The 25,762-nt window shown below is 39.2% G+C and overlaps 1 protein-coding gene across 1 annotated transcript in view; it reads left to right on the top strand.

The window, feature by feature from the left end:
* PPP3CA (protein phosphatase 3 catalytic subunit alpha) overlaps positions 1–25,762 on the top strand; it is a 210,853-nt gene that overhangs the window by 158,920 nt on the left and 26,171 nt on the right. Inside the window, exons 6-8 of the mRNA XM_067297560.1 lie at positions 2,219–2,358; positions 15,813–15,890; positions 18,361–18,455. Coding sequence (XP_067153661.1) covers positions 2,219–2,358; positions 15,813–15,890; positions 18,361–18,455 — 313 coding nt within the window. The remainder of the gene's footprint in view (positions 1–2,218; positions 2,359–15,812; positions 15,891–18,360; positions 18,456–25,762) is intronic.

Below are 25,762 nucleotides of genomic sequence, written 5' to 3'. Positions count from 1 at the left end.
CTGAGCAGTGCTCCAGTCTAAGTGAACAGTTAATCACCAACAACTAAAACCCGAATTAGGTCATTGTTGTTCTTTTGTGGAAGATGCTTTTATGCCATTTTGACATTCGCGTTGACGTTATCACCTTTTAAAGGTCTTTCAAAATCGGAGAACATAAAAGGAAATGCTGCAGTTAGTCATATTTTATTGAGGAGAGGAAATTACTAGCATCCAATAAAACACAGAATTATCACCTTTGTATGCTGAAAAAAATGCGTTAGGCAAATGAGTATTTAGGAGCAAATGAGTGTGTAGAGTTAATTTTTTGCAGGTAATATCTTCTAGCACATTCTGAGCATACATTCTAATGATTCCTTGTGCACTTTCTTGGAGAAAAAAATAAAGAAACTCTAGAAAACCTCACAATACTTAAACATATCATAAAAAAGTAAAATAGGATTGTAACCAATGCAGTCAAAATAACATCACTATTTGTAAAAGTCTTCATTCTCAGTAGGTCCTGGCACATTTTTAATGGTACTACATTTGTGTGTCCAACAAATTGTTTAAGTGAGGCTGAGTAACTTAACGCTTATATTTAACTCTTATGTTCTGAGAAGAGTTTCTTATAAGTCTCGTAACAGTTCAGAGAACAGTGTCAAACAGTTTTTTTTTTCACATAATCCAGTGTTGCTGCACATTATCATGTATTAATTTTTTTTTCAGATGCTTTGGTAAAAAGATCTCAGTTGGTATTTCTAAAAAGAGGCATTTAAACCATTCATACTTATTGTTTCTAGCAGTAAAGATTTTCATTTTTCTCACTTGCAGTTTGAGATTTGTAAATATGGATATGCATTTATTCTGAGCTTTAAAGTTACTGAAAAATAAACTATATTCTGAGATTAATTTGTATCCTATTAAGAAATTAATATGGTAAAAAAAAATTGAACCAATAATGACATGTTTTGGTTTAAAAGCAATTAGAGGAAGATATTATCTGCACTTTTTTAAATTGCTGAATGTAAAGTTTTATTTGTGAGGTGAAGGTTCACTGTTTCATTAAACTAAAATATTCTCTGCCTAAAAATTAGCTGGGTTTGCGGCAATGTAATGGCAGATTAAAATTTTTTAGCACGCAGATTCTAGATTAGGGTCATTAACATCTTTGCTTTTTTTGTCTATTAGCAGTTTATTCATCTTTGGCAATCATCAGGAAAATGTTTTGCATATTCATGAATTGTTATTTAATTGAGATGGATTATAGTAACAAAAGCATGAATTATTTAAAGGGCTGAAATAAGTTGGAAGTATAGGTATGCTATGAATATTTTATGACAAAGATGCAAAGTTAATTGTAGAGGTCTCTTATTAAAACTTTTTAATTGATTGTTGAAAACATGCAAAATCACTTCTTTCAGTTTAAATATTAGCTTAAAAAATGGTATGTTACCAAATCATTACTTGATCTTTCTGGTCAGAGCAGAGAACACGATAGACTGCCAACCTGATTCATATGCCCATCTTAACAGTGGGGTTTTATATATTAAAGGATTCTTGCAGAGAAATATTGATCTTTAATATTTCCCTATTTTATTATGCTCTTATTTGCAGTATGATTCTATATAATTTGATTTTTTTAATATCAGTGGTCAGCCAGAAAGAGGAATTTTTAGCTGCTTAAATAAGGTTTAGGTTGCAGTTAATGAGAGCAACAAGATTTTCATGGCAAGATGCTACAAGGCAGAGATGCTGTCTTGTTACTTAAATTTAAAAAAGTATAATTAAATCAAAATGAGAATTTGCTTTGAAATAAATATTGCATTTTTTCTTGAAATCACTTGCTCCATAAATCAAATGCCACAATGCTTGAAAAATGATGAAATACAGAAATGCCCTCTTTTTCTCTCTTCTCCACTCAGATGCTTGTAAAACCAGTAAAAAAGAAAAAAAAAAACAAGAAAAAAAACAACTTGCAGGCAAAATTTACATAGAATGGGCATAAACCGTATCCCTTCATTTGCAGATATAGCTCTTCCTGTGAGTGTTAGCAAGGAGTGTGTTACTGTTACTCAAAATCCATTGCTTTAAAGCTGAGAGCAGCCTGAAGCTGATTTATAGAATTGTTTGTGTCTTGGTTTAGCAGCCCGTGGCATCAAAAGCAGGAGCTTTTGCCTCTGCGTTTCTGTGAGACATAGTTGAAAGAAGTTAGTATTTCTTTGTCTCCTATTTTTCTTAGTTAGATCGATTCAAGGAACCACCTGCGTATGGACCCATGTGTGACATCCTGTGGTCAGATCCATTAGAGGACTTTGGAAACGAGAAGACTCAGGAACACTTTACTCACAACACAGTCAGGGGGTGCTCGTACTTCTACAGGTGAACATTACTTCTTTGGCTGAACGGTTTTCTGTGTGCACACGTGTTCTGACCAGGCAGTATGAATGTGTGCCTGAAGACTGTGGCACTTCTCAGAGTGCTGGCTTGAGAGGAGGGCTGGGTCTTTTCTCTGCAGGCTTGCTTTGTTTCCACCTGCCTTCGTGTCCGGCTTACTTGCCTCCTGCCTTCTCCCCGCAACCTGGAAACCCAGAATGACTTAATTTTATTCACTGAAGCCTGTGTATTTTGTTTATTTCTAATCTTGTAAATTAGGGAATAAATGTGGCCCTTTTGAAAAGGGGAATGTAACTAAATTTCTAGTTTGAGAATTTTAAGTTGGCTTTGAGTGAAAGACTAGTATTGGAAAACTCTCTTTCTGCAGAGTAGGTGAGAATTTTGAAACATGGTACTAAAGGCCAGATTTGCATCCAAGAGATCTGATGTGCTTGTGAGATTTGTGATTGATCTACATTCACTGTAACTGTTCTGAAAGGTGAACATTTAATTTACTCGGGAAACTTCATAAGCAGGAAAAATTGAAATGAAAGTGTGATTTCCCCACACATACAGGCTTAATTTTTGTTCCGTGTTTGTCAAACTTTTGCTCACATCTGAGAATAGTTCTTCCCAAGAAATTCAGGATTTGAATGGTATTGGTTAAAAGGGACTTGGTAAGGGCTAAACTGGAGACAAATGCCTTATACATTTTTGCAGACGCATGTATGGACTTAAAAGCAAAGACATCCAATGGCAATTCAATTCTGAAATATTTTTTTTTCCATTAATGTTTATGCTAGTGAAATGTAACTCTGAGAATATTCCTGAAGAACAAAAGTAACAGGGATACAGGAGCATCCAAAACAATTTTCTTCTGTTCATTTATGACCCCTTAAAGGAAGCAGTCTTTTCTGTTTTGCTTAGTGATAATTCTCCAACGCTGTGTTTTGGGCATGGTTTTCAGTGTCTCTCTATCAGTGTAAAGAGCCAGAAGACTGTCTCCCTTTCTTCTCCCATACGTGAAATGAGTGTATTTCCTTTGGCGCTTGCGGTTGTGCCGTTGTCCCCTTTCCTGTAGTGCAGAGGGAGCCCAAGGCAGGCAGTAATTGCCTTGTCCCGGGACTGCCGCCTGGACGCACGCTGCTGCTTTTCTCCGTTCCCGGGGTAGACCTTCTGGTTTGTAGAGTCTGGCAGACCCCGAGCAGAAGGCAGTCCCTGCAAAGGTGCTTGAGCTGGGAATGAAGACCCTCTTGAGCACTACTTTTGTTCTCCCAGCATCATCTGTAGGGGCTGTGTTACATTATGGACAGCGCGGTGATTACGCTGTATGCCTCTCCTCTGGCAGGGGGTTGTTGGTTGGTTGGTTTGGTTTTTGTTGCAGTAGTTTAGGAACAACTTACAGGGTTGTCAGGGTAATGAGACTGGCAGGGGAGAGCTTAAATGGCAGAATGAAAAATGTAGTTGGTTTAATCTTAATTAAAAAAAATTAATTTTTCTTCAGGAGAAATGTTAAGAGGTTATTGAAATGTTAAGAGGTTATTGAACCTTTTGAAGGGAACAGTTCTACTTCAGCCCTCGCCAGCAATATGCAAGTCTTAAGTTTTCCAAGCAAGCTCAACAGAAGTGAGAGATCCACCTTTTTTAGTTATCTTAAAAATCTCACCTTGAACATAGCTGAACCCAGCTGTTTAGTAACATGTAGAAAGTAAATCAATGGCTTCAGCCAGTAACCAGGAGATGCAGCCACCTCCGTGTTGGTAACATTAGCAGAAAGGTAGCAGATGGTTTGACTTTTAGAAATTAGTTTTCCTACTCCTTTCTCTGAGCAGTAATTGCTCCAGCATGGGAGGCAGGGAGGGAGGGAGAACAAAGGCGTTTGCGCTGCAGCTCAGGCTGGCCACACACACCTTTTGCGGGCAAGTAATGCTGCAGCCTGCGGATCAATGGAGCCTGGAATGGGCTCAATAAATGTGTTTGGTCTCATTAAGAAAGAAAGTGTCAAACTGTTGCAAACAATTGATCTGTGCAGAAATGGGCTTATGACTTTGAGGGCTAAAATCATTCCTTTTCCTTTGAATAACACCGAACACCGTGCCTGGTGCATGCCTGGGGACTCCCAGGCACCGTTCACTGCAAACAATGAGTAACAGCAATTTCCGTCATGAACTTCTCTTAAAGTTAAAAACATTGGAGGCATGCCTTATGCTTAGATACAGGAATTGTTGCATACTGGAACAACTTCTAGGTTTTAAGGTTTTTTCGGAGCTTTGTTTCTTAAAAACACCACAAAACTTCCCTGAAATATATATCCAAGATTCCCCTGAAAATATGAGATGGTAGATCTAGTCTATGTCCTGATTCCTATTCAGAAGAGCAGGTATTTCAGGAAGAGGTGAAAAGATGAAATAAATGTAAGATGTCTAATTGTCAGGTTATATATTGGGGAAATGAAACTGCTTAATGACACTAGCAGATGACTGGCTTAGAGCCACTTTTATCTAAGATTGTATAAGAGCAAGTATTATTCTTAAAGCAAGTATCTAATTGTTCTTGAAGTTCACTAATCTGCTTGCCTAATGATAATCCCTGCCAATAAATTATCCGTGATAACTGTGTGCAGCATCTAATTTTGCCTGCCTTTTCTAGTTCCTTCCTGAAAAAAGGAGTGACTCTTCTTAAAATGGCAAGTTCAACTTGTAAAGAAGCAACTTAGGTTATGCAATCATTCTTCAGTACTGTCTATTGATGGAATGGACTTCATTTTTCTTCACTGAATAAGAGTTGTTAGTCATTTCCAAAGTGGAAAGTTAAAAGATAGCAGTAGGCATCTTATAGGAAGGTCAGGAAGATTTCAGACACACATGTGAGCTCAGGAAAATGATTTTGAGATGATTAAGGTCTCTTAATTGCAGGAAATAACTGTAGTAAATAATTTCCATTTTATAGGATATGTTCTTTATAATGGCAAATTAAAGTGACATTCTGTGATATAAAGTTGGTTCCTATAACAAAATACTATGAGAAAAATTACTTTAACGATAATACAGTGTTCTATGTACATGCTACATGTTAACAGGAGTTTCCAGCTCAGTGTTATGTTAAATCTTTTCTATTCATCTAAAACTCCTTTTGTTTGTGAAATGTTGAGCCATTTATGAGTGTGAGCGCAGTATATTTGAGAAAGTATAAAGAGCTTTTCACCACATTTATTAGGTGATCACTCAGGTATGGCTTATTGAATTTCAAACTGATCAAGCTTTTATTCAAGAAATTTCCTTTGGCATACAAGTTGTTGAAACTCTTATGGCTAGCACTATAAAATGTCAGTTCTTGAAATCATAGGCCTAACTTGTCATTTGGAGAAGTAAAGAATAGGTAACTTATTTTCAAGGGTACTGAGAGTGAGCAATTAATAAATGTCTTTCAAATCCAATAGCATTTCACAGTATGGATTGTCAGAATTTGCAGACCCATGCAAATAGCAATAACGCAATGCCAGAGTGAAAAATAGATGTGAAATTTAAGTAATCGTTGGAAACTTTTAAAGTCCTCAGCACCTCAAAGTGAACAAACAACAGTAGTTGTGGGACTTTGTTTCTCCTTTCTGAAATTCAAGCTTATATGACCTTTACAGTATTGGTCACGTTAGCTTGATGCAATTTCATGAAAGAGTAAAAACAATTGATGGAATGCTAGTTGTGTAAATTAGTTCTTAATTATGAGTAAGTGAAATTTTTCTTTCATCCTTACGCACAGAGAATGAGGTTGTATTCAGGGGATGTTATGAACAAGAGGGAAATAATTAGTCCCTGAGTGATTTTTTTTTTCTTTTCAGATTTTTCAGCTGTTCCAGCCAGTAAAGAAGTTTCCTCTTTATTTAGCAGATTGTCTAGTTTTGCCTTGAATTTATTTAGTATATATTTATTTATGCTTAGGTAGTTGCACTGGTCTTGTTAATGATCCATTTCACTTCTTATTTCATGGACTAGTGGCGCAATAACTCTCAGGCATTTCTGTGCAAAGCACATCTAACTTGGCAGGATGTGATGCTGCTCACCATCTTGAGAATGGCTTCTTTCACTGAACAGCAAGCTTGGAGAAGTCAGCTGGACTGTGTCAGAAATACTGCTAACTTGAGGAGAGACAGCCAGTAAGTGGGTCTAGGCAATTATTGAGGCGGGGGAAAATCTCTTCTCTCAGCCCTGCTGGGATTGAGAATGACATTGTTCCTGTAAGATTTACCGGATGGGTGCAGAATTAAAATGTTCTTTCATCACATTCAGACAAAGTTACGGTGAGTGTGCATGGTCCTAACCATGAAAATTGCAATTGGCTCCATGCCCAGCTTGTTTAATTTCCTTTGTGTTAAAGCTCTGGTAAAGAATTTTGGGAGCTTGGTTACCCTACTGAGTTAATTAGCAGTGTCTTATCCTACGAAAAATATATCAAGGGCTTCCTATCAGGAGTAAGCACGTGTGCAAGCTTAACATTTGCTTTCTGCGGTCATTTATGCGTGTAAGACTCAATAATGACTGTTAACAAGAGCACAAGAGGGTCGTGAGCCTGGCCAAAGTCTTAGATGGCCGTAGAACTTGAACAAATATTCAGGAATTATTTGCAGACATTAAGTTTTAGCTTCTTGGGTTTTGTAAGTGAGCTTAATATTGGTTCTTAAGGAATGCTGAGATTTGTAAAGCTATTTGGCTTTTGACTGCATTTTCATGTTTTTCAAAAGCAACAAAAAAACCCAGAAATGATCAGCAGTGGCATAGAGCAGCTCACCTTGCAGACTTCTGTACCAACATCATTTGCTAGCCTTGGAGAAAAGGGAAATGATTTTGTCTTACAGGTGCTCAGGGGTAGAAGAAGAATTTGGGCCCTGCCAGCACATCTCTTCAGTGGTTTGCTTGTACTCGCAAACTGAACATATGAATACAATGACTATATAACTATGTGCTGAAAAGCTTTTCTGGGTTGTTATGTGTGTCACTTCAGGGGATGAGGCATAGTTATATGAACATTTCTTGCAGCAGTTTAAGCAGACAACTCTGCCCACCTTCCCATGCTCTCTTCCCCAAGCCCAGAAGCTCTTTACTGCCCTCACATTTTCTGCTCAGTTGTGTTGGTAGAATTGCTCCATCAGAGCAAGGAGCATATCCAGCTTTAACAGAATGACTCTGCAGAAAGGTATGTCTTTATTGGTTTGAATGCAGTGGAGCTCCCAGCTTGGTTTCCCAGTGCAGCACTAGGGACAGCACATTCAAGGGCAGGAAAAAAGCGTGGGGAAAAGATGTGATGGGAGCTGCCTAGGAGAGTGAAGCAGCAAAACATCCAGAGGCAGCTTTGGCCTTTGGGGACTGAGGTGCGAGGTAAATGGGTTTTGCCAAAACCCCTTTTTAAGTGTGCATGTAAACTTAGGCTGTTGGGCTAAATTTTAATGTCATCTTTCTTTAAAAAGTTTTGGTTCTTTGTCAGTGGTATGATGAAGAACATGGGAAAACTTAGATTTTTTTTTTTTTTTTTTTTTGTAGTGGTTCACAGTGGAAGCTCAGGTCTACCTCCAAGCCATGTGTTTATAAGAAATACTTGGTTTTCTACATATTCATCTTTTCCTCTGCTGTTTCCAGGGTTTGCTGTATTTGACAAAGATTTGAGTACTTTCAGTTGTTATTCAGTAACACTGTACAAAAATGTAAATGGTGTTACAACTTCATAATTAAGCTTGTACCTCTGTTAAAACTGAATGTTAAAATATGTAGCTGACCAGTAATAAAAATCTGCTGGTAGTTTTGATGAATAAAAAAATGAGAAACAGGGTAAGGATAATTACAATGGGGAAGTTTGTCATAATCTTTCCTTCTAAAATTTTCTTTCTCTTTCATATATCAAAAAGAGCTTTTATTGTTAATTTTTCCATCAAAAGAGCAATTTGTGGAAATTTTAACGTAAACTATCAAGTTGAAGTTGTTCCTACTCACCTGTCCAAGTTGCATCTCTTCAGATAAACATAACGCAGTTAAAGGCAGGATTGATTAAAGACCAGAAAGATCACTGGAAACTTCTGCTGTTGTGCAGATATGACTGCTTCTACAGCTTCCGAACAAGTAATCTGGGGAAAAAATAACTGGTTGGTTTTTGTCATTTCTTCTTACTTTCTAGAAAAGCAATGTGTAGATAACTTTTTTTTAATTTGGTGATGTAAACATTTCAAAATATATTTACGATGTAGTTATCAAATGTATGAGACTCATGTTTTCTGCCTTGTCCATGTCAGGGGGTTTTGCTCGATGCTCACTTTTCCCCTAATTGTGGAGCTAGCTGATGACTCTAGTTGTGCTTGGCTGAAACCTTTAAATTGGACCTAATAGCTAATTGATCTGTACCTGGCCATGCCGGAGCTGGAGATCACCAGGCTCTTCGAGTGTAGGATCATGCATCCTAAGTTTGTGAGATCTACAAGAGGCTGAGACAGAAGCTGTTATGTATTTTTGTAGTTTTGAAAGGGTTCAGGAAGTTAGGGCCTTCAAGGTATTGTATAAATGCGGAACGAAGGAAGACTCATGCTCACAAAGGTGCCTGTGCTCATGCTGGGGTTGTCTTGAGGTGTAGATACACTTTTAGATGCAAAATAAACTTTGTTTAGAGAATATATTATATAGAATTGTTAATTTTCAAAATAGTTTAGGTTTGTCAGTGTTAGTCAACGCTTTTATTGAGATTTATTATTGAGAACTTATCTTTGCCTACTCTCATATATGTTTTTTTATGTACACACACACGTGTTCCTGTGAGGAGGACTGGGTGTTCCTTGGCAAAACTGAAAAGCCAGCAGCAGGCAAAAAATGTATACAACTGAGTGTGTTTGCTGTGGGCTCCAGTTTTTCCAGTTATTGCTGGAAGACCAATTTTACTTAATTTTAACAATGTATTGTTTTTCTCTTCAAAACTTAGTGATCATGCAAAATATAGCTCAGTATTTGTAAAAATGTGTATGAGGAGAATTTCAATCAAAAAAGGGTGCTAAAGCAGGGAGTATCATAATCACATATTCCATGGAGAATAACATCTCTCTTGCTTCTCAGCGGGGTATTTTGTTGTCTCAGTGAGTCACTGCTCCGCTGTGATTCAGCATGACACATGAAGTGCAGGCAGCAGGCGAGGCCCTTCTGGAACGGCCTGTTGTGTGGGGGCTTCTTGTTTGTTTGTTTTCCCTCTTGGCCAACTGTTTTATTTTTGGCTGATTTGCAATCTGGGCTTTGCAAAGCGAGGCAAGGAGGGGAATGTTTCTGGAAGGGGAGCAATTATGAAAACTGGTTGGGAGTTTGCTGACAAGATGGCAACTTTGATTAGAAAGGACCAATTTGTCCAAGCTGAAGTTCTTTTGTGCAAAAATTGCTCTCTAATGACTTTTGCCAAGATCTTCAAGTCTTGTATGACTTCCTGTTGCTTTACCTGGAGGGCTTGGAGAGATCCTGCCCTCCCAAGGACCAGAGCTTTGGGGTTTCTCTTTTTATTCCTCTGGGTTTTCCTCTCCAGATTGTTGTAGAATATTCAGAAAGAGAAAGGGAGCATGATTAGAGTCACCTGTCTAATATGAAATTGCATTTGGAGAGGAGCAAACTGATGTATTGTCACAGTTGTATGGCATATGTGACAGTTGTATATAGCTGAAAATTTTGCTTCTCCCCAGCCCCTGCTTCACAAGTAGCTAAAGGAAAAAATTGGAGTTATCTTGCCTTTTTGGAACTAAAATGTCCAGATAAAGTACTTACAGGGTAGTGGTCTGGGTAATACGAGTACTCGTTCCTTACGGTTGCCAGTTTATTCACTTAGAAAAAAAGCGTGTTTTCTCAGAAAAGATGGCAGCCAGAGTTTTTGTAAATGCTTGGAACGCTATTTGACAACTCTGTCGTTCTAAGTAATGGAGCCCACAGAATCTGAAAAAGAGCCAAATTCTGCTCATAGAAGTCTATTTTCTTTGAATTTGTGAAGAATAAGAAAATTAAGTCAAGGAATTATTTAAAAAAAAAATAGAAGAAGAACATTTTTACTTACCTTTCAAATGGAAAGAAGAACCTATCATGTCTATTTGGAAGCATTTTTACCACTTCATTATAACTTCTTTCAATGCAGTACTTAACACTGGACGAAAAGAATACTATGGAAAAAAATGTAATAGGCCAGACATTTTGAACAGCTGCACTGATAATGAACATAATCAACTGTCTGTCAGATTTTTCATTATAAACCACAGTTTTTAGAAGTTAATGTAAAAATTCCTAAACAAAATGTACCATAAGTCTACATTTAGTCACAATTAATTATGAAAAGAAATGTATGCAAATGAGTTCTCATTTGCCAGTGGTTTGAATGGCAGCCTGTCAGCATCTGAGATCACTGCAGTTGCCAAAGCCATACGGCACACGATTTGGGACTTTAAGCCATTTTATAATGGCAATCTTTTCAGATGATTCCGAACACCAAACCTGAGCCTGAGAGCGTGCAATAGACTGGTTGTGCCCGAAACCAGCAACGGACCCTTCCAGAGGGCTTGTAGCCTCTAGCTGTGAGTGACTGTTCAGCTCCGAAATGTCCGGAAGTCTTGGAAGCAAGCAGTAACATTGCGCCTGTGGAAACTGGAGGAAGATGATGCATTAGGTTTTGTGCTAATTTTTTTCCTGAAATTTTCATGTCTTTCATGCATAAAGTAAGAAACTGATGGGGCTGTTAAGTGGTTGCAGGAGGACTTGGAACGTGGTCCAGGAAATCAGGTCTGGGACAGCAGGTCTTCTGTGTAATGTTTGGTTGAGATTTTTTTAAATTTGGTCTGTATATTTAGCAATAGTTTTTACTTAAGTAGTTTTGCTCTCTCTGTTACTGCATGATTGCATCTTGTCCCTAGATACTCCAAAACAGTGTGTGCTCTTACCACGATCTTTGACAATACAAACAGTCGCACAGTGCAATGCCTATGTGTGAGTTATGCTTCCAGCTTCAGAGACTCGGCCAGTTTGCCTGTTATGGGCGCGCTGTGAGCGTGCCATGCTGCACAACTGGCACAGAAGCGATTATGGAGGCGCCTTTTTGTCTTTCTCATCACCTTATTGCTCCTTCGTTAAACCTTTCTGGTTGTTTCATTATCTGAACTCTGGGAGAGGGTGAATCAATAGTGGGAAATAACAGGGTGAATGGATGTTAATGCGGGATGCATTCCGCTCTTTCCCCAGCCATCAGGTGAATTTGCAGCACTGCTCTGAAGTACCTCATTTGTCACCAGTGCACTTTGATTGTCGCTCTCCAGTTGCCCAGCAATGAAATGAGGGAATTGTAGCATCTCTATGCAACATCCTGGACTTCAAACCCAGGAAAGCGGTGTTACCCGCACCTGTGCCCGGGCTGGCGATGCGGCACGCGCTGCGGCAGCCTGGTTGGGAGGGCGGGAAGGCAAGGAGCGAAGTGGGTGGCTGTGTGCCCAGCTTTGCACCGCGTTAGCGATGGCCACGCTGCCTCTGGGCCGAGGGGCCGGTGTGCCCGCCGGGTACGGTGCAGCCGCGGATCACGGGGCCGGGCCGCGCTCAGCGGGAAGCGTGGCTCTGCCCATGCCAAACCAGCCCCTCCGCCGCCCCGGCCTCAGGCGCCCCTTTGCACCGTTGCTCCCTGAGGTGCGTCCTGTTTGGTTGCCTTCCTTGAGAAGAGAGGGGTGCCAGGGCTGATGATCAAATTCCGTTTTTTTTTTTTCATCTGGTAACTATTCTGGAAGTTCAGCTTTGGCAATTTCAATATGCTTGCTTTCCTCTGTAAAAAGTTTTGCAAGGCCTAATAAGGAAAATCAACAGCCCAGTTTTCAGTAATAACTACCAGTGCAAGTAAAGTTATAGCATATACTGGAAAAAATTATGTATATAAAATTTATCAATAGGTATATTTTATGTTATAAAATAAATGCATAATTATAAATATATGTAAATATACATATAGTACAATATATATTCTAAAACACATAGGTGTTCTAGAGTGCTTAAGCATTGCAAGCACTTGGGTTTACATTTATTTTGGTAAGACATAGATGCATAAAAGACAACAAAGTATCCAATGATTGAGTCCTTGCATAGCCACTGATTGTGGTGGGGATGAAACATAAATACTTAGCAGGCTATGGCATTAATATGCCACCAAAAGTATTCAAATAGATTTAATAAGCACCTTAATCTATGTTTTCAATGTTTTTCCTAGCATTACTGAAAGATTTGAAATATACTATGGTGTGTACCCTGCTAAATAATTATAATAATTAGTTTGCTATAAATAAAAAAAAAATGCAGTGCATTAATCTATTTTAAATGTTAATACAATTTATCGGCCTTCTTATTTATCAAAGTACCAGTTCTTGTTGGTGAAGGTGGTAGAATCTGACTCCTATTATTTGTGTCCGAAGTGCTGTATAAATAAAATTTGTCTTTAAAACAACGTACTTAGTAGCTAAGCCAGGATGCAGTGGACCTGAAGGGCCTAAAATACTTAGTTTCCTAGAAATTCTGAATTAGTTTGCAACCAATTCTTGAAATAAGTAATAGTTTCACAAAATATCATTGGTACATTAGGAGTTTCTTTGCATCTTTTAAAAATTATTTCCTCACAGAATTGTGTTACTTCTGCACTAAGACATAGAGGCTGTCAGTAAAGACATGCAGTTTTTGAGAATGTTACAACATGCTAAGATTTGTGGTGAAGAGAAGTTTCTTTTGCAAAAATAGAAGTGTGCAAAGAATTGCCTCCAAAAGCATGCCGAGTTGCTAGTGAATTTATTCCCTTTCTTTCTTTCCTGCATGCCTGCTGAGAAAGAAATTAGACAAGTGCTACCAAAACCAGACTGAAATCTCGTGAAGCAATCCTAGCAGTTTGAAGATCAAATAATTAGCATATTTCTTCCTGGAGACTTGGAATTTCTAGGTTGTCTGTCTGCTGGCTGGTTTTGATGAATGAGAGAACATTTTGGAGTTCATCTCCAACCAGCTTCAGCCTATTTCGCACGATAAGCCTCCAGTGTGCCTTTGCCATAAGTATAGAACCCAGCAAAAAATAGAGTAAAGATAATTGCAAAATGAAGGTGACATGTATGGTAGAATTCTAAGTAACTTAACCAAGGTATCTTTCTAGCTTTGTTATTAAAACAAACAAAAGTGTAAGCAGTAACTTCTGGAATGTATCTTTTCTACTTTGAAAGTGTGTCAACTTTTTTGTGAGAGTGTTTCTGGCTTCACAACTTTGAAGCTGGAGGTCAGCTGCAATCAGACAGGGCAGCACAAGACCGTAATATCAAACTTCTCTTCTCTGCCCTGCCTGCTTGTCGTGCTACTGATTTGCAGGCAACTTCTGATACTGAAAGTAAATTCAGATGGCTACGTAAATATGCCATAAGGATTCACTGAAGATGCTAGTGTCTGCTATAATCACCAAGCCTCAGAGAGGCAGAGAGACAGAGACAGAAAGGAATAGTTTCCACGAGACTCTCTTCTGCTGGGATAGCAAACTTGTTTCAACTCTTCCTCCTACCGCACGGTATTTACGATAATGGGCAGATGAAGGAGGCTCTGGCCCTAATTCTGCAAATGGCTCCTCTGCTGGTGCCAGAGGAGTTTCGCTGAGGTCAGGGGAAGGCAGTAGCTTCCTGCTGCAGATGAAGTTGCAGATCTGAGCCTACCTGGCTTTGCAGATCTTCCGAACTGTTTAGTTGATCTGTGGCTGATTTGGAGACTCTGTGTTAACCTTTTGCTGTATGTTGATGTGTATGTCTGACAACCTGATCAGGGACATTAGCTTTACAATAAAAACAGTGCGGCTTGCCATGTCCAAATTAAAAAACAAACAATTGGCAGGAGGCTCTAAAACCTGGTTTCTGCCTGCACGTAACATTTTAAATGCGACTTATTCAAGGTTCTGTGAGAATGGAACCAATATTGTGCTGCATCTTTGCCAGTGAGGAACGTGCAATTCGGCAGCGCCTTTCAAAGGCAGGGTCACCAGGCTGCAGGCCCTTGGAATGAGGCCGCCCGCTGCATCGTAGGGGTGTCGCCTCTTCTGCCCTCATGAAGGATCATGGAAATAAATCCGCATAAAACAAAACAAGCTGTATAGAACTGACCTGAAGAAGAAAGGGAAGAGCCTCTAGGTGTCATCTGTTCACACTCCTTCTGGGTGTTTAAGGAGCCTGGTAAGGTTTTGTCAGGTCCGTGAAGACTTTTTGTTCCAGCACCATGTGTCCTCTACCATTTTGCATGCTTATTCTTAGTCCTATTTTGCTCTTGCTGCAGTTGGGTTTTGGAAGGGAAGCCAGGAATTTTTGGCTTTCTTCAGTTCTGTATTAAACTACTAATGATATGAGATGTTTTACTTCCTGTATTGAAGTGATAGATGGCCGTCATGCTTTTTGTCATTGAATACAGACATGGAAAGTCATCAGTGGTTCAAAAGCAAGGAGAAAACAGTCATTAACGTCCCTCTTCTTCCCCTCTCCCTGCCAAAAAACCACTTTTTTTTAATAAAGCAGCAAAATGGAGGCATTTTCAGTTTTGTAACCTGCATTTAGGTATCACTTCAAATAATTTTTCTCAAAAAACTTAATATTTCACACTTTAAAATTGTGTTTTCAAAACTGCATACAGGTTATATTATGTTTTGTTTCTGTTGCATGTGTTTTTTCATACATGCTCTGTGTCTTTAACAGCAAGCATGGGTTTCACAGGGCCGAGGTGGTAACAAAGGGCTCCGTTCCCTTGGGAAGCAATACTGGTCATGTGGAATAGGTGGAGTTGAGGAAATCGTACCATTTTCTTTTAATGTTTTTTTTTTCTTTAGTGCAGGAGAACATACCATATAAAGGAGTATTCAATGGGCACATTTTCAGGGCTTCAGAAGTCATAGAATTCACTTCTGAAGCAGCCAAGAGGAAAGCTAATTCCTGTTTACCAAAGAGCTGCAGTTCAGAAGATTAAACATCTCCAGTCTGCAGACTGGTTCACCTTTCTTCTTTCTGTCTCTCTCCGTCTCTTTTCACACTCCACCATGTTATCTGGTCTCCATAAGCAGCGTGTGCATACTATAGCCAGTGGGCGAAAAGGTTTTTTGTTGCATCCAACCATTGTATTGCATTTTTCTTCTTACGAGCATGTTGAACCTTAAAGTATAATAAAATAATTGACTTTCTTTCTAACAAGCAGTAAGGCGACTGTTGTTACGTAACAAATTGCAACTTTCAGTGTACCTCTCCACCCTACAAAGGGGGCGGAGGGAGTGTGGGAAAAAAGTGCTGCTTCTAGTGCTGGCTCTGCTGAAATCTGCCTGCAGATCAGGGCTGACTTCATGAATGATGCATGTTGGTTGAAACATTTTTGAAAGCTGGAGTTAAATGTGGTGCTTGTGATAATGCTGTAACAGGTGCTATTATTTTCTTCCAACAGTTACCCTGCTGTATGTGAATTCCTACAGCACAATAACTTGTTATCTATACTCCGAGCTCATGAAGCCCAGGATGCTGGGTAAGTGCGTATGGTGAGGGAGAGGCGGCACTAGTAACAAATAATGCTTCCTTGGTGTCAAATAGAACAAGGAAAGAACAACCAAGTAAAAATGAATTGGGAAACTTAAAAATAAGTTGCAGCAGCTATCACTTTTTATTACTGGTTTTAAAAATCATGCACTGGCATTAGAAGGCACAGTCTTTTACATGATTATTGCTAAGTTACAGGGCTTACTGAATCTCTGTATATCCCACTTACTTGGCCTTGGTGATTTACGTGGCATAAAATGACCAAAAGTGATTTGGATGCCAAACTGACAAGGGGAAGCAAATTCAGCCCAAAAAAAGGAGTTTTGCAAATGCCCCCGAGACTGAAGTCTGACACGCTGATTGCCATGACTCTCAGGAAGTGATTTGGCTCATGAAGGCCAGAACTGTCATCTCTTCCAGTCTTTCACACCTAACTGAAACTCTGAGCACACTGGTTTTATGGTTTATCAAGACAACAAACTGCTGGAATCCCAAATGGTCAAAAATGATTTTATGCTGGATTATCAGTAATGCATTGAAGGAGTTTAAGAGATTGTGTGCAAACGTGATCCTGGTCAATCATCCAGTTTTGTTAATGGTTCAGTCATGTAACTCTTGCCAGAGAAAAACTAGCATTTTTTATGCCACTTTTAAAAAGTATTTATTCATTGAAATGCATCACACTTGTGAGATTTTAGTGAAGGACTGGTATTTGAACAAATAGCTTTGCATATCTTCTTAATGTGTTTACTTGGAGGCAGAAACTTTACCCAATCTGAATAGTAATAAAAGATAAAGTAACAAGATTGTAGGAATGAGATGGGTATTCAGTATGCATATAAAAGCTATTTTGAATGTTTGAATTATCACATGCTTAAAAACCTCAATGCAATTAAAAGCAAGCTATTAGTCTGCCAAAAATAACTGGCATGAAATACCCAAGGGTAATGAAATTTCATTTTTATTGTATTGCTTTCCAAAAAGAGGGTGAAAAGTAAAATTCTGAAGAAGAGATTGCATTGAGACTGCAATGGTTTCAGTACAAGAACTGTAGATGGTTGCCAAATTCTTCAGTCTCTGGTAGCTGAAGACTAAAGAGTAGATTTTGGTGTTACTTGTATCTTAGTAAGACAAAAGTACTATTTGGCTAGTTTGCTTCCAGTTATCTGCATATATAATGCTTGATTGATTATATTTTGCCCTGTTGGGCCAGGAAGCCTTTAATTTTTCATAAGGCAGCAAGGTTAGGTAATGAAAATATGCAATTAGCAAGCTGGTTAATAGACTGAATTTGATTAGACATAGCACTGAAATACTTGACCCTCTCTTTTCGCCTCTGCATCTCATGCTTTCCTTTTCCCACAAAAAAGGAAAAAGTAAATATTTTGTTTGAAGGCTGAATGATTACATTTGTAGTTGGATGCATATAGAGTATTAAGTTTTGCAGATTAAGAGTGAATTAGGAGGCGGGCCTCATGGAAAATGTTCCTCTCCCAGGATATTCTGTATTTCATTTACTTCCTAAGGAGACTGTTTTACGGTTTGGGTTTTTTTGCTTTTTATTTCTCCATAAACCATATCTGGAGAAGCAGTCTCCAGTCAAAGGATGGAGCCCAGAGTCTTGAGCCCTCAGAGTCAGTGGTTAATCAACTTTCAGAGAGGCCCCTGGAGCCTGGCTTTTCCCTGAAATGTGCACTATTCCTGTTCCTTCAGCTTCCTATGCTTAAGCCTCAGCAATCAGAAGCCTACATACTTGGTTCACTGATGAAAAAATTACAATTTGTTTAAGCAGAATACTTTTAGACTAAGTCTAAGTTAGCAACTGGTGCAGCACAGAAAAAGGAAGGCCAGGGTTTGATCAGGTGTGATTTGTTATGGCCCTAGGACCATATGCCCACACTGTGTTTACCAGCAATGAACCTTTTTGCTAGTTGCCAGTCCTAGGCATGCATAACGCATCCGTACATAAGGCAGCGAGAAGCAGATTGCTCCACTGCCATCTCCCATGGCCTAGCCATCACTTGCATGTGCAGAGAGCACAAGCAGCTGGAGGATCATGGAGGAGATGCGCTTCGCTTCTGCATCTCGCTGGCGCATGGGGTGCTTCAGATGGGGTGCTGGTGCTCACCTTCAGCCTCAGCCCCACAGGGTCCCTGCCACCAGACTCCAGGGATGGACACTGAGCAAATCTGTAGCAAAAAGAACCTCCGGCACGCTGAACTGCAAGTGGAGACACACCTTTCGCATATGGTGTGCGTCCTTAGCTGTCCCAAGTGGAGCTAAAGGGTAAATCTACAGGAAATATTGTTTCTGTGACCTTAAAAAGTGTATACACGTGCTTTTCTGCTGTGGTGTTTCTAAAAGCCAGTGAAGTAATTTACTAGGGTTTTTTGCCATATATTTGGTCAGTGACAAATGCGCATACAACACCAGACAATAACAACTTCTCTTTCCTCTAGGTATCGTATGTACAGGAAAAGCCAAACAACAGGCTTCCCTTCACTAATCACAATTTTTTCAGCACCAAACTATCTAGATGTATACAATAACAAAGGTAAGATTTAATATTCTGTTAATATATAGCAGACTGAACATCTCTTTACTCAAGTGCATTACATTGTTTTTCTTTTTCTCTCCTTTCTCTTACCCTATTTATTAGTTCGTGCCCATTCAGTTTATTACATAATACAAATCTAATCAAATTTATTACAGGCAGATGTATGCCTTTGAATATAACTGTAGATTCTAATATGCCCTAGGATATTTCTGAATTTTGACTGCAAGTTATTAAATACAGGAAGCAAAACTGAAAACAGCTCTATTAACAGAAAGAAGTATTTTATGAAATGTTGTGGTTGAAAACTGTTCCTTTTAATTAATGATTTGTCCCTTTGCTCCTTTCCAAAAAAATTAATGGGGCTTTCTATGGGCAAACACTCTAGCCAGCTAAGAAACTTGCCAGATCATCAGTGGATATGGAATTGAATCCATACTGTCCGAGTTCCTTTATAGTTTGCTTATTAGTCATTTGAAAACTATTATGTAGGCAGTAAAACAGCATTAGCCAGAAAAAAAAAAAGGTTACGTCACAAATGAGCAGTAACTGGTCACTCTGTAAAGACTCAGCTGAATACAAGTGTGTGCGGCGCTTCTCTGAGTTCAGTGCTGCGTTCACTGAAATGTTCTCTAATGAACTGGAGAAAAATCATGGTTCTAAAAATAAAGCATTCTAATAAACCTGTCCTCCTATATGTTGAAATGAGCAGTAATCTTTACTTTCTCCTACTCCCAGTAAAGCTAATGTAATTTGTGAACAGCAGTGAGAAAAAAGTGTTTTTTCCCCAGTGATAGTATTGCAAGTAGCCTCACTGCAAAGTGATCAATCTTTCCTGAGTGGAGACATTTTTAATTTTGATACTTGCCTGCAGAGGAAGTTAGCGTTTTGTTGGAAACTTGCAAAAGGAAGCTTCTTCAGGCATCATTTTATATTATAAAACTTCTAATCTAAAAGCTGCTGTGCAGAAAACTGTGGGGGAAGGAAGCAGTTCACAGTTAGATAACAGGTTCAGTACATGTTGGTGTTCTCAAAATGCATATTAACTTGTGGAAAAATTAATAAAACGATTCTGCAAAAAACATCCAAGCAGAGCTGTCAGTAGCTGTTTTTATAAAAGTAAATAATATAGGGGCTATGCTAGCAACCCCAAAAGAGTAGGATGAAACAAGGAATGTGTTAATTTTCTTGGCAGCATCATTGCTCTTGGTGGAAAAATATGTTTAGTTTCCGAGTTAGCTGTTTCGGGTAGAGCATAGGCCAATGAAATGTCTGTGCAAGTAACGTGACTTAGAGCAGCATTTTAACATCTCTTAATACATTGTGGCAGTTTTATGCACACAAAGCCACAGGGTTAACAACACGGGTTTTTGTTGTGGAGACAAAGATTAGATACAAATCCACGTTGATTTATAAAATTCAAGATGTTGAATTTCAACCCACAAAGTTTAGGCAGCAAACAGAAATGCCTTTGTTATGGCTGTTTCAGAACAGAGTCATTTTACTTGTTTCATGATTCTCAGCTGTGACAAATAGGTCTCAAACCTGGGGGGAAAGTCTTTTCTGCTGAAGGACTCTGCGTTGGCTTCTGAGAGGTGCTGATTAGGTGCAGTGACAGCCAAAGTTCGGGTGCGCTCCTGAGGATACCTGGTCCGAGAGAGCTAAGGCAAATAAGCACTGGTGCGAGATCAGCACCATTGGGCCACTCTCTTTAAAATAAGACTTTTTGAAAATTTAGAGGCTGACCTTTAGTGGCTTTGTAATGCACTTCTGTTCAGTTTAACTGGCTCCTTTCCTCCCGTTAGGATTTTTGTTGCCTTGTTTCATGAGACTGATAGCACTGGCTTTTGGCATTTAAAGTAGATCATGCATCTTCTTTCACGCCACGTTGCTCATGCATCTTCATCTCAATAGCGATTGGCTGCTTGTTTCCCTGTTCAAGGAAGAAAAACACCATCATCCTAAATCAGTCAAAAAATGGCTGCTTGTTGGCTTCCTTGATCTGCAGCAGATAAATTAGAGTGCAAAGCTTTGGACTGATTGATTTCAGGAGGTGAAGGAAAGCTTGTCCATACTGAAATGTTACAGGAAAGTTGTTCTAGCTGACTCACTAGGTGTTGGCACACAATCTGATTGATTTTAAACCAAATCATTCAGGTTTTTTGGTTGCTATAAGTAAAAGTCCTTGGAAAGAGAGTTACTCTGCTGCTAGTAAGTGTCTTTCATTTCTGCTATACATTCTTAGTATGCTTCTGGTTGTCACTTGGCTAATAAAATCGCACTGCATAAATTCATGAGAGGCTCCATCTCCCAGGGAGGGGAGTAGTGTTCCAAGGTCATTTTTAAATGTGTTGCTGTTTAAAAAGCAGAAAGAAGCTAGGAATACTCATTTTCTGTACCAGGTGGATTAGTTTTCATACCTACTAAAGCAGTCATACTTCTTTACTTCTACAAAGCATTTCAGAAGGCCTGGGCTTGGTAGCCAGCTTTGAGAAGGGTTTATTCAGTCCCAGCTGGAGAGGAGTCACTGGAATCAGGTATTTACTCAAAGAGCAGGAGAGAGCGAACTTCCCTAGAGCAGAAAGAGATTTGGCAGGAGTAGCTGAAGATAAAGGACCCAAACAAGCTCACGTTCAGCGTATCTGCTGTTAATAATGCTGTTATGGACCCTTTGCGTATGCTGTCGCACAGTACTGCTCTGACATGGAAATCTCTCTTGGATGCACTCTGCTGGATTCTGGCACTGAAGGCGGTTTTCTGTATCCTTTTGGTTACTGGCCACGGTGTCTTGGCGGCTCTGCGAGTAATTCCTCTGTCATGTGGCTCCTGGTCCTGCCACAACCCCAGCCCCCAGAGCCACGCAACTGCGGGTGCCAAAGTCAGGTTTTTGACTTAGGAGGTTAGTGGCAGGGGTTCCCTTTTGCAGTTAATGGAGACAGAAAGAGACTTTGTTAGGGGGTGATTCAAAGACTCAGAAACTGCCTAGATACTGGGAGCCTAGTGCCTGCCTCTTCCCCAGGCTGTCCTCCTCCGCTGCTGTTGTTGCGAGCGCCCTCCATATCCATCCTAGTGCCAGGCACTGCTGAAGGGGAGGGATTTATACATGTATTTCTGTTGACTTCCGAGGCGCTCTTCAGTGTTTTTGTAGCTTTCTCAAACTTTGCGCTCTCTTTTATATTATTAAAAGGTATAATGAAAATATAGTTTAAGACTATTAAAACTTGTTGCAAGAAACACTGGTACATTGCTGGTTTTCCAAGACTATTCCTGGAGAGGATCAAAAATCCTCATGCAAGAAAACCAGTGCAGCTTTGACTGTGACAGCTGATTGCAACTGTGAGGCCTGTGAGGAGGGCTGTGCCGATCCGGCAGTTCTGAGCAAGTGGCATAAGTAAGCGCACGTTTAACCGTGGCTTCTCGTGTGCCCATTGGCATGAGAAAGTCTCTACAGCAGCAAACAGGTGCCAAAAATTACTGTATTCTGTGATGTGTTGGCCTTGTACAATGTTTAAACTTTCATTCCAATATTTCAAATTTTAGTATCTTTTAATGTCTTAATTAGGACATGTTGTAATATTGTTCAGGCCTCAACAAAAAATAAAGCGAGAAATTTTACAGAAGTGCTGCAGCGGCAGACAATTGCATTTGTGACTTATTGGCAATACTTAATATTTTAGTGTCTGGCTGTCACTTCAGTATGTTCATGCTTTGTGGCTGAGTGAACAATTTTAACTAGCTGTCTGAAGACAGACTATTATCTTTTGAACATTTTTAAAAGATTAAGGTTCACAGCGGTGAGATAACCACCAGAGAATCTGGAGCTATTGAAAAAAATGATGTGAGGTCTCCTCCACCATTCTTCAAAGTGCATGGGGTGCTGCTGAAAGGAAAAGCAGATGATGAAGGAAAAGCAGCAAAGAAAATATGCAGGGGGATGTGCAATTCTAGAAAAATCAAAAGAAGCTGTACATTGGTACAACTCATTAACATAGCAGATAAGTAGTTGTATCAATGGCATGCTTAGAAAATTTAAGCTTGTGGTACACCATAGACACATGTTAAGAGAAATACCTAATCCAAACAGATCTAACAGGACAATTATTTTTGTGTTGGAAAAAGGCAGTGTAACATAGCTAGAAGGAAACTAAACCAAGTGCATATGTCTGGTACAGGGATGATGTTTGAGAAACAGCAGCACTTGGGGAGAAAGAAAAGCGGCGTAACCTTCTGTTTGCCCTGTCAGTTTTCTTTAACACTTTATCACCGCTGCTGTAATGAGGCCTTCTCGTGGAAACAAAAGGTTTTAAAGAGCAGCTGTTACCGTATCTAGGCCATCTCATTGCCAACCCAGAGAGGTTTTCTAGAAGTGATTTTTGTGGTCTGTTGGTAAAATCCGGAGCACTATTCCACTATTTCTTTTGAAGACACAATAGTACATCTAAAAATAAACATCTTCAGAATTCTTTAAAGGGTGATTTTCCTCCTGTAATTGGCACCACCTTTGTATTGTTATTTACATCATTACCTTGTAGAGTAAGTCATTTTTTCTTTTGATAACATTTAAACTCCTTAAGCATTTTTACTAAGCCTTATCCCTGACCTGTCTCAGGCAAAAACCACTGTGGTTACTTAGCAACTCTGCTAGAGGAGAGAGCACTGTTCCCAATTGCACAGTTAATGCTGAAGTTAATTTGGCATTAAATCAGAAATTGAAATTCTTCATTACATGTGAAGAATTTGAGACCTTTTCCTGAGTACAGCTTTTATTTTCTAAAATCAGGATGAGTTTTCTGAAAATTTACATGTAAATTAGTTAACCAGTTTGTTAAAAATTATTTTGAGGTTGTTTATCTAAAATATATACATGCTGAGGCTAGTATTTCAACCCTGCTTATTAATTTTTTTCATTTGATGGAAATACTATCTATTGATTTATACTGAAAAATTACACAGCAGTTCTTGAAATAAGTTATTTAACGTCTTTGTGTAATTTTGAACTATAGGTAATGCAGTTTAATGTTGGTCACCTTGCTAAAGGGCTTAATTCAGCTTCCAGTAGGTGGCTGTTGAAGTGCTGTTTGAGATGCCGGGGGGATCTGAGACCTCTGCTGAGCGCTGGCAGAGGCAGCACAGGAGTTACGGGTGGCCCGTGCCCCTCTGGAGCAGGAGGAGGCAAAGGGGGTGCAATACCCCAGGGCAGCTCAGATGGCACTAGGTGCTCACACTTGGGCAACTGAATTGACCCCAGGAACGGTAGACCTTTCTCCAGCTGTAGCTGAAGGAAAGAGGTGGTTTCTGACTTGCATGTTTATTACCACCCCGTATTTCCTGCCTCAGATACCAATGTCAAATGCTTAAAGCTAAACAGTATGAATGCCCCTCGCCTGCTTCATTATAGTGTTTCTTTTCATTCTAATGTAATTTCAGCATCTGATAGCTCAGTTTACTAGCATTAGAAAGAAGTATAATGTCATTTGGGATATCTGCACATCTTCACTTTACAAAACATTAGCTTCTAAAACTCGTTTACAACAGCGAGTACCAAAATTAGGTTAAAATGTGTGTGGCTGTTAAGAATAATAAAATAAGATTCTTGCTCTGGTTGGTGATTATAGACTATAAAACTGTGACTGGTCGTTTGGTCTGCTAGCATTTATCTGACTATAGATTTGGAAAGTAAAGTATGGGGATTGCAGCCTGGAATAATAAGCAACTGATCTTGGAAGCATTTGAGAGATTCAGATTTTCTCGAGTTACCAGTTTCCTAATCAAAGGAACCTCTTCCACTTTTCTGTGTCTCCTCGGCGAGATGCCATGTGGCGTGTGGTCGTGTATCCTTCCAAAGATTCCTGCTCTTGCAGGGCAGCTGAAGCATCAGATTAACGTGGACTAGGGAGTGAGGCAGAGGTGAAGCCCCCAAACTTTCCAGAGCCAACAGAGAATAAAACAGCTATGACCAGAAGAAACCAAGGTGCCAGAAAACCTCAGATAAACTGCTAAAATATCAGAGAAGTGTTTTCTTCTTGATCCAGGTGCAGTTTTCTTCTTTTCCTCATCAAATAGTGTGCTTTTAAGCAGTAGTCAGAACTGGGTAATCGTAACAAGAGCAAGTTTGCTTAATGTTAAGTATCAACTTGATTAGTTACCTAATAAAAATATTTAGCGTACATTGCATTTGTAAATTAGAAAGAACTTAAATTACAAATTCAGGAAAGTATTTGTGACACTGGTAACTACTATACCTTACTTTATTCTCTTAAGAGCAGGTTTATCTTTGAAGACTTTAGTCCTCGTTATTACCCTGCTCTGTTGTGCAGCGTTGTTTTCTTTCAAGTGGCTCTTGGTCATCTGTGGGGGGATGTACAGGCCTTTTACAGAGGAGAATAGTTCTTAAAATACTGTTGTTGGGAGCTGCTTTTGCAAGATATTCAGGTATGTAAATTAATCAGGTGGAGTGAAATTTTTTAGGATAATCTCAAAATAAATTTCCTTCCTTAATGAAAATCTAAAGCCATTTAATTTATGTTTTCCAACTGTTCTGTTTAGAGTTCAGGCTTTTTTAGAGACCAGCTTTAAAAGTTGCTTGTAAAATGATTTATTGAATTTTCACAAAATTTAAAAACAAACTTGATGGATGAACTGAAGAAACAATGGGAAGGGAAACTATCTCAACTCACTAACATGATGAAGCTGAAATACCTTGTATACAGCTTTTTAGTCCTTCTAAATGAATCTTCACATCCATTAAGTAGTCCTTTTTATGTGGTTTTGATTAATTTTTACTATGCAACCGCAAAATTTTTTTTTTTTTTTTTTTTTTTTTTGAATTGTGGCTCTGTATAGAAAGAGAATGAATCTTGATCTGCCTTAGGTAATTTCAGCCAAACACTGATGGAAAAATTAAGACCATTGACACTAGTTTTCTCATTTTTGCTAACAGCAATATTTAGCCATTTTTTATTTTACTGAAAAGCAGACTCACTGCCAACTGTGTGACTAGAATGGGCAAGAGTCAACTGTGGTTTATTAAAATGAAGGATGCCGGACTGACAAAAGATCGTGCAAATGTTAGCTAGCCATTTTCTGTGTGCATCAGAGAGCTGGCTTCAGAAACTCCCAGGTCACCTCCAGACTGTCACCTGGCACAAAATGGAAGAGACTTAGGAACCTCTTAAATTTTTTTAGGAAGCAACAATCAAGTGCATTAAAAGAGCAATTTCTCTGGCTGACACGCTTTGATCAATGGAAAGGGAAAAGTAATTAGAAGAAATTGTTCATCTCCTCCAGGCAACGTTGTGAGGCCCTGA

This window comes from Apteryx mantelli, chromosome 5 (assembly GCF_036417845.1).
Source record: "Apteryx mantelli isolate bAptMan1 chromosome 5, bAptMan1.hap1, whole genome shotgun sequence".
In the NCBI taxonomy this organism is placed as follows: Eukaryota; Metazoa; Chordata; class Aves; order Apterygiformes; family Apterygidae; genus Apteryx; species Apteryx mantelli.
The sequence above is the reverse complement of the archived record's forward strand: the minus strand, read 5'-3'. Positions and strand labels throughout refer to the sequence as shown.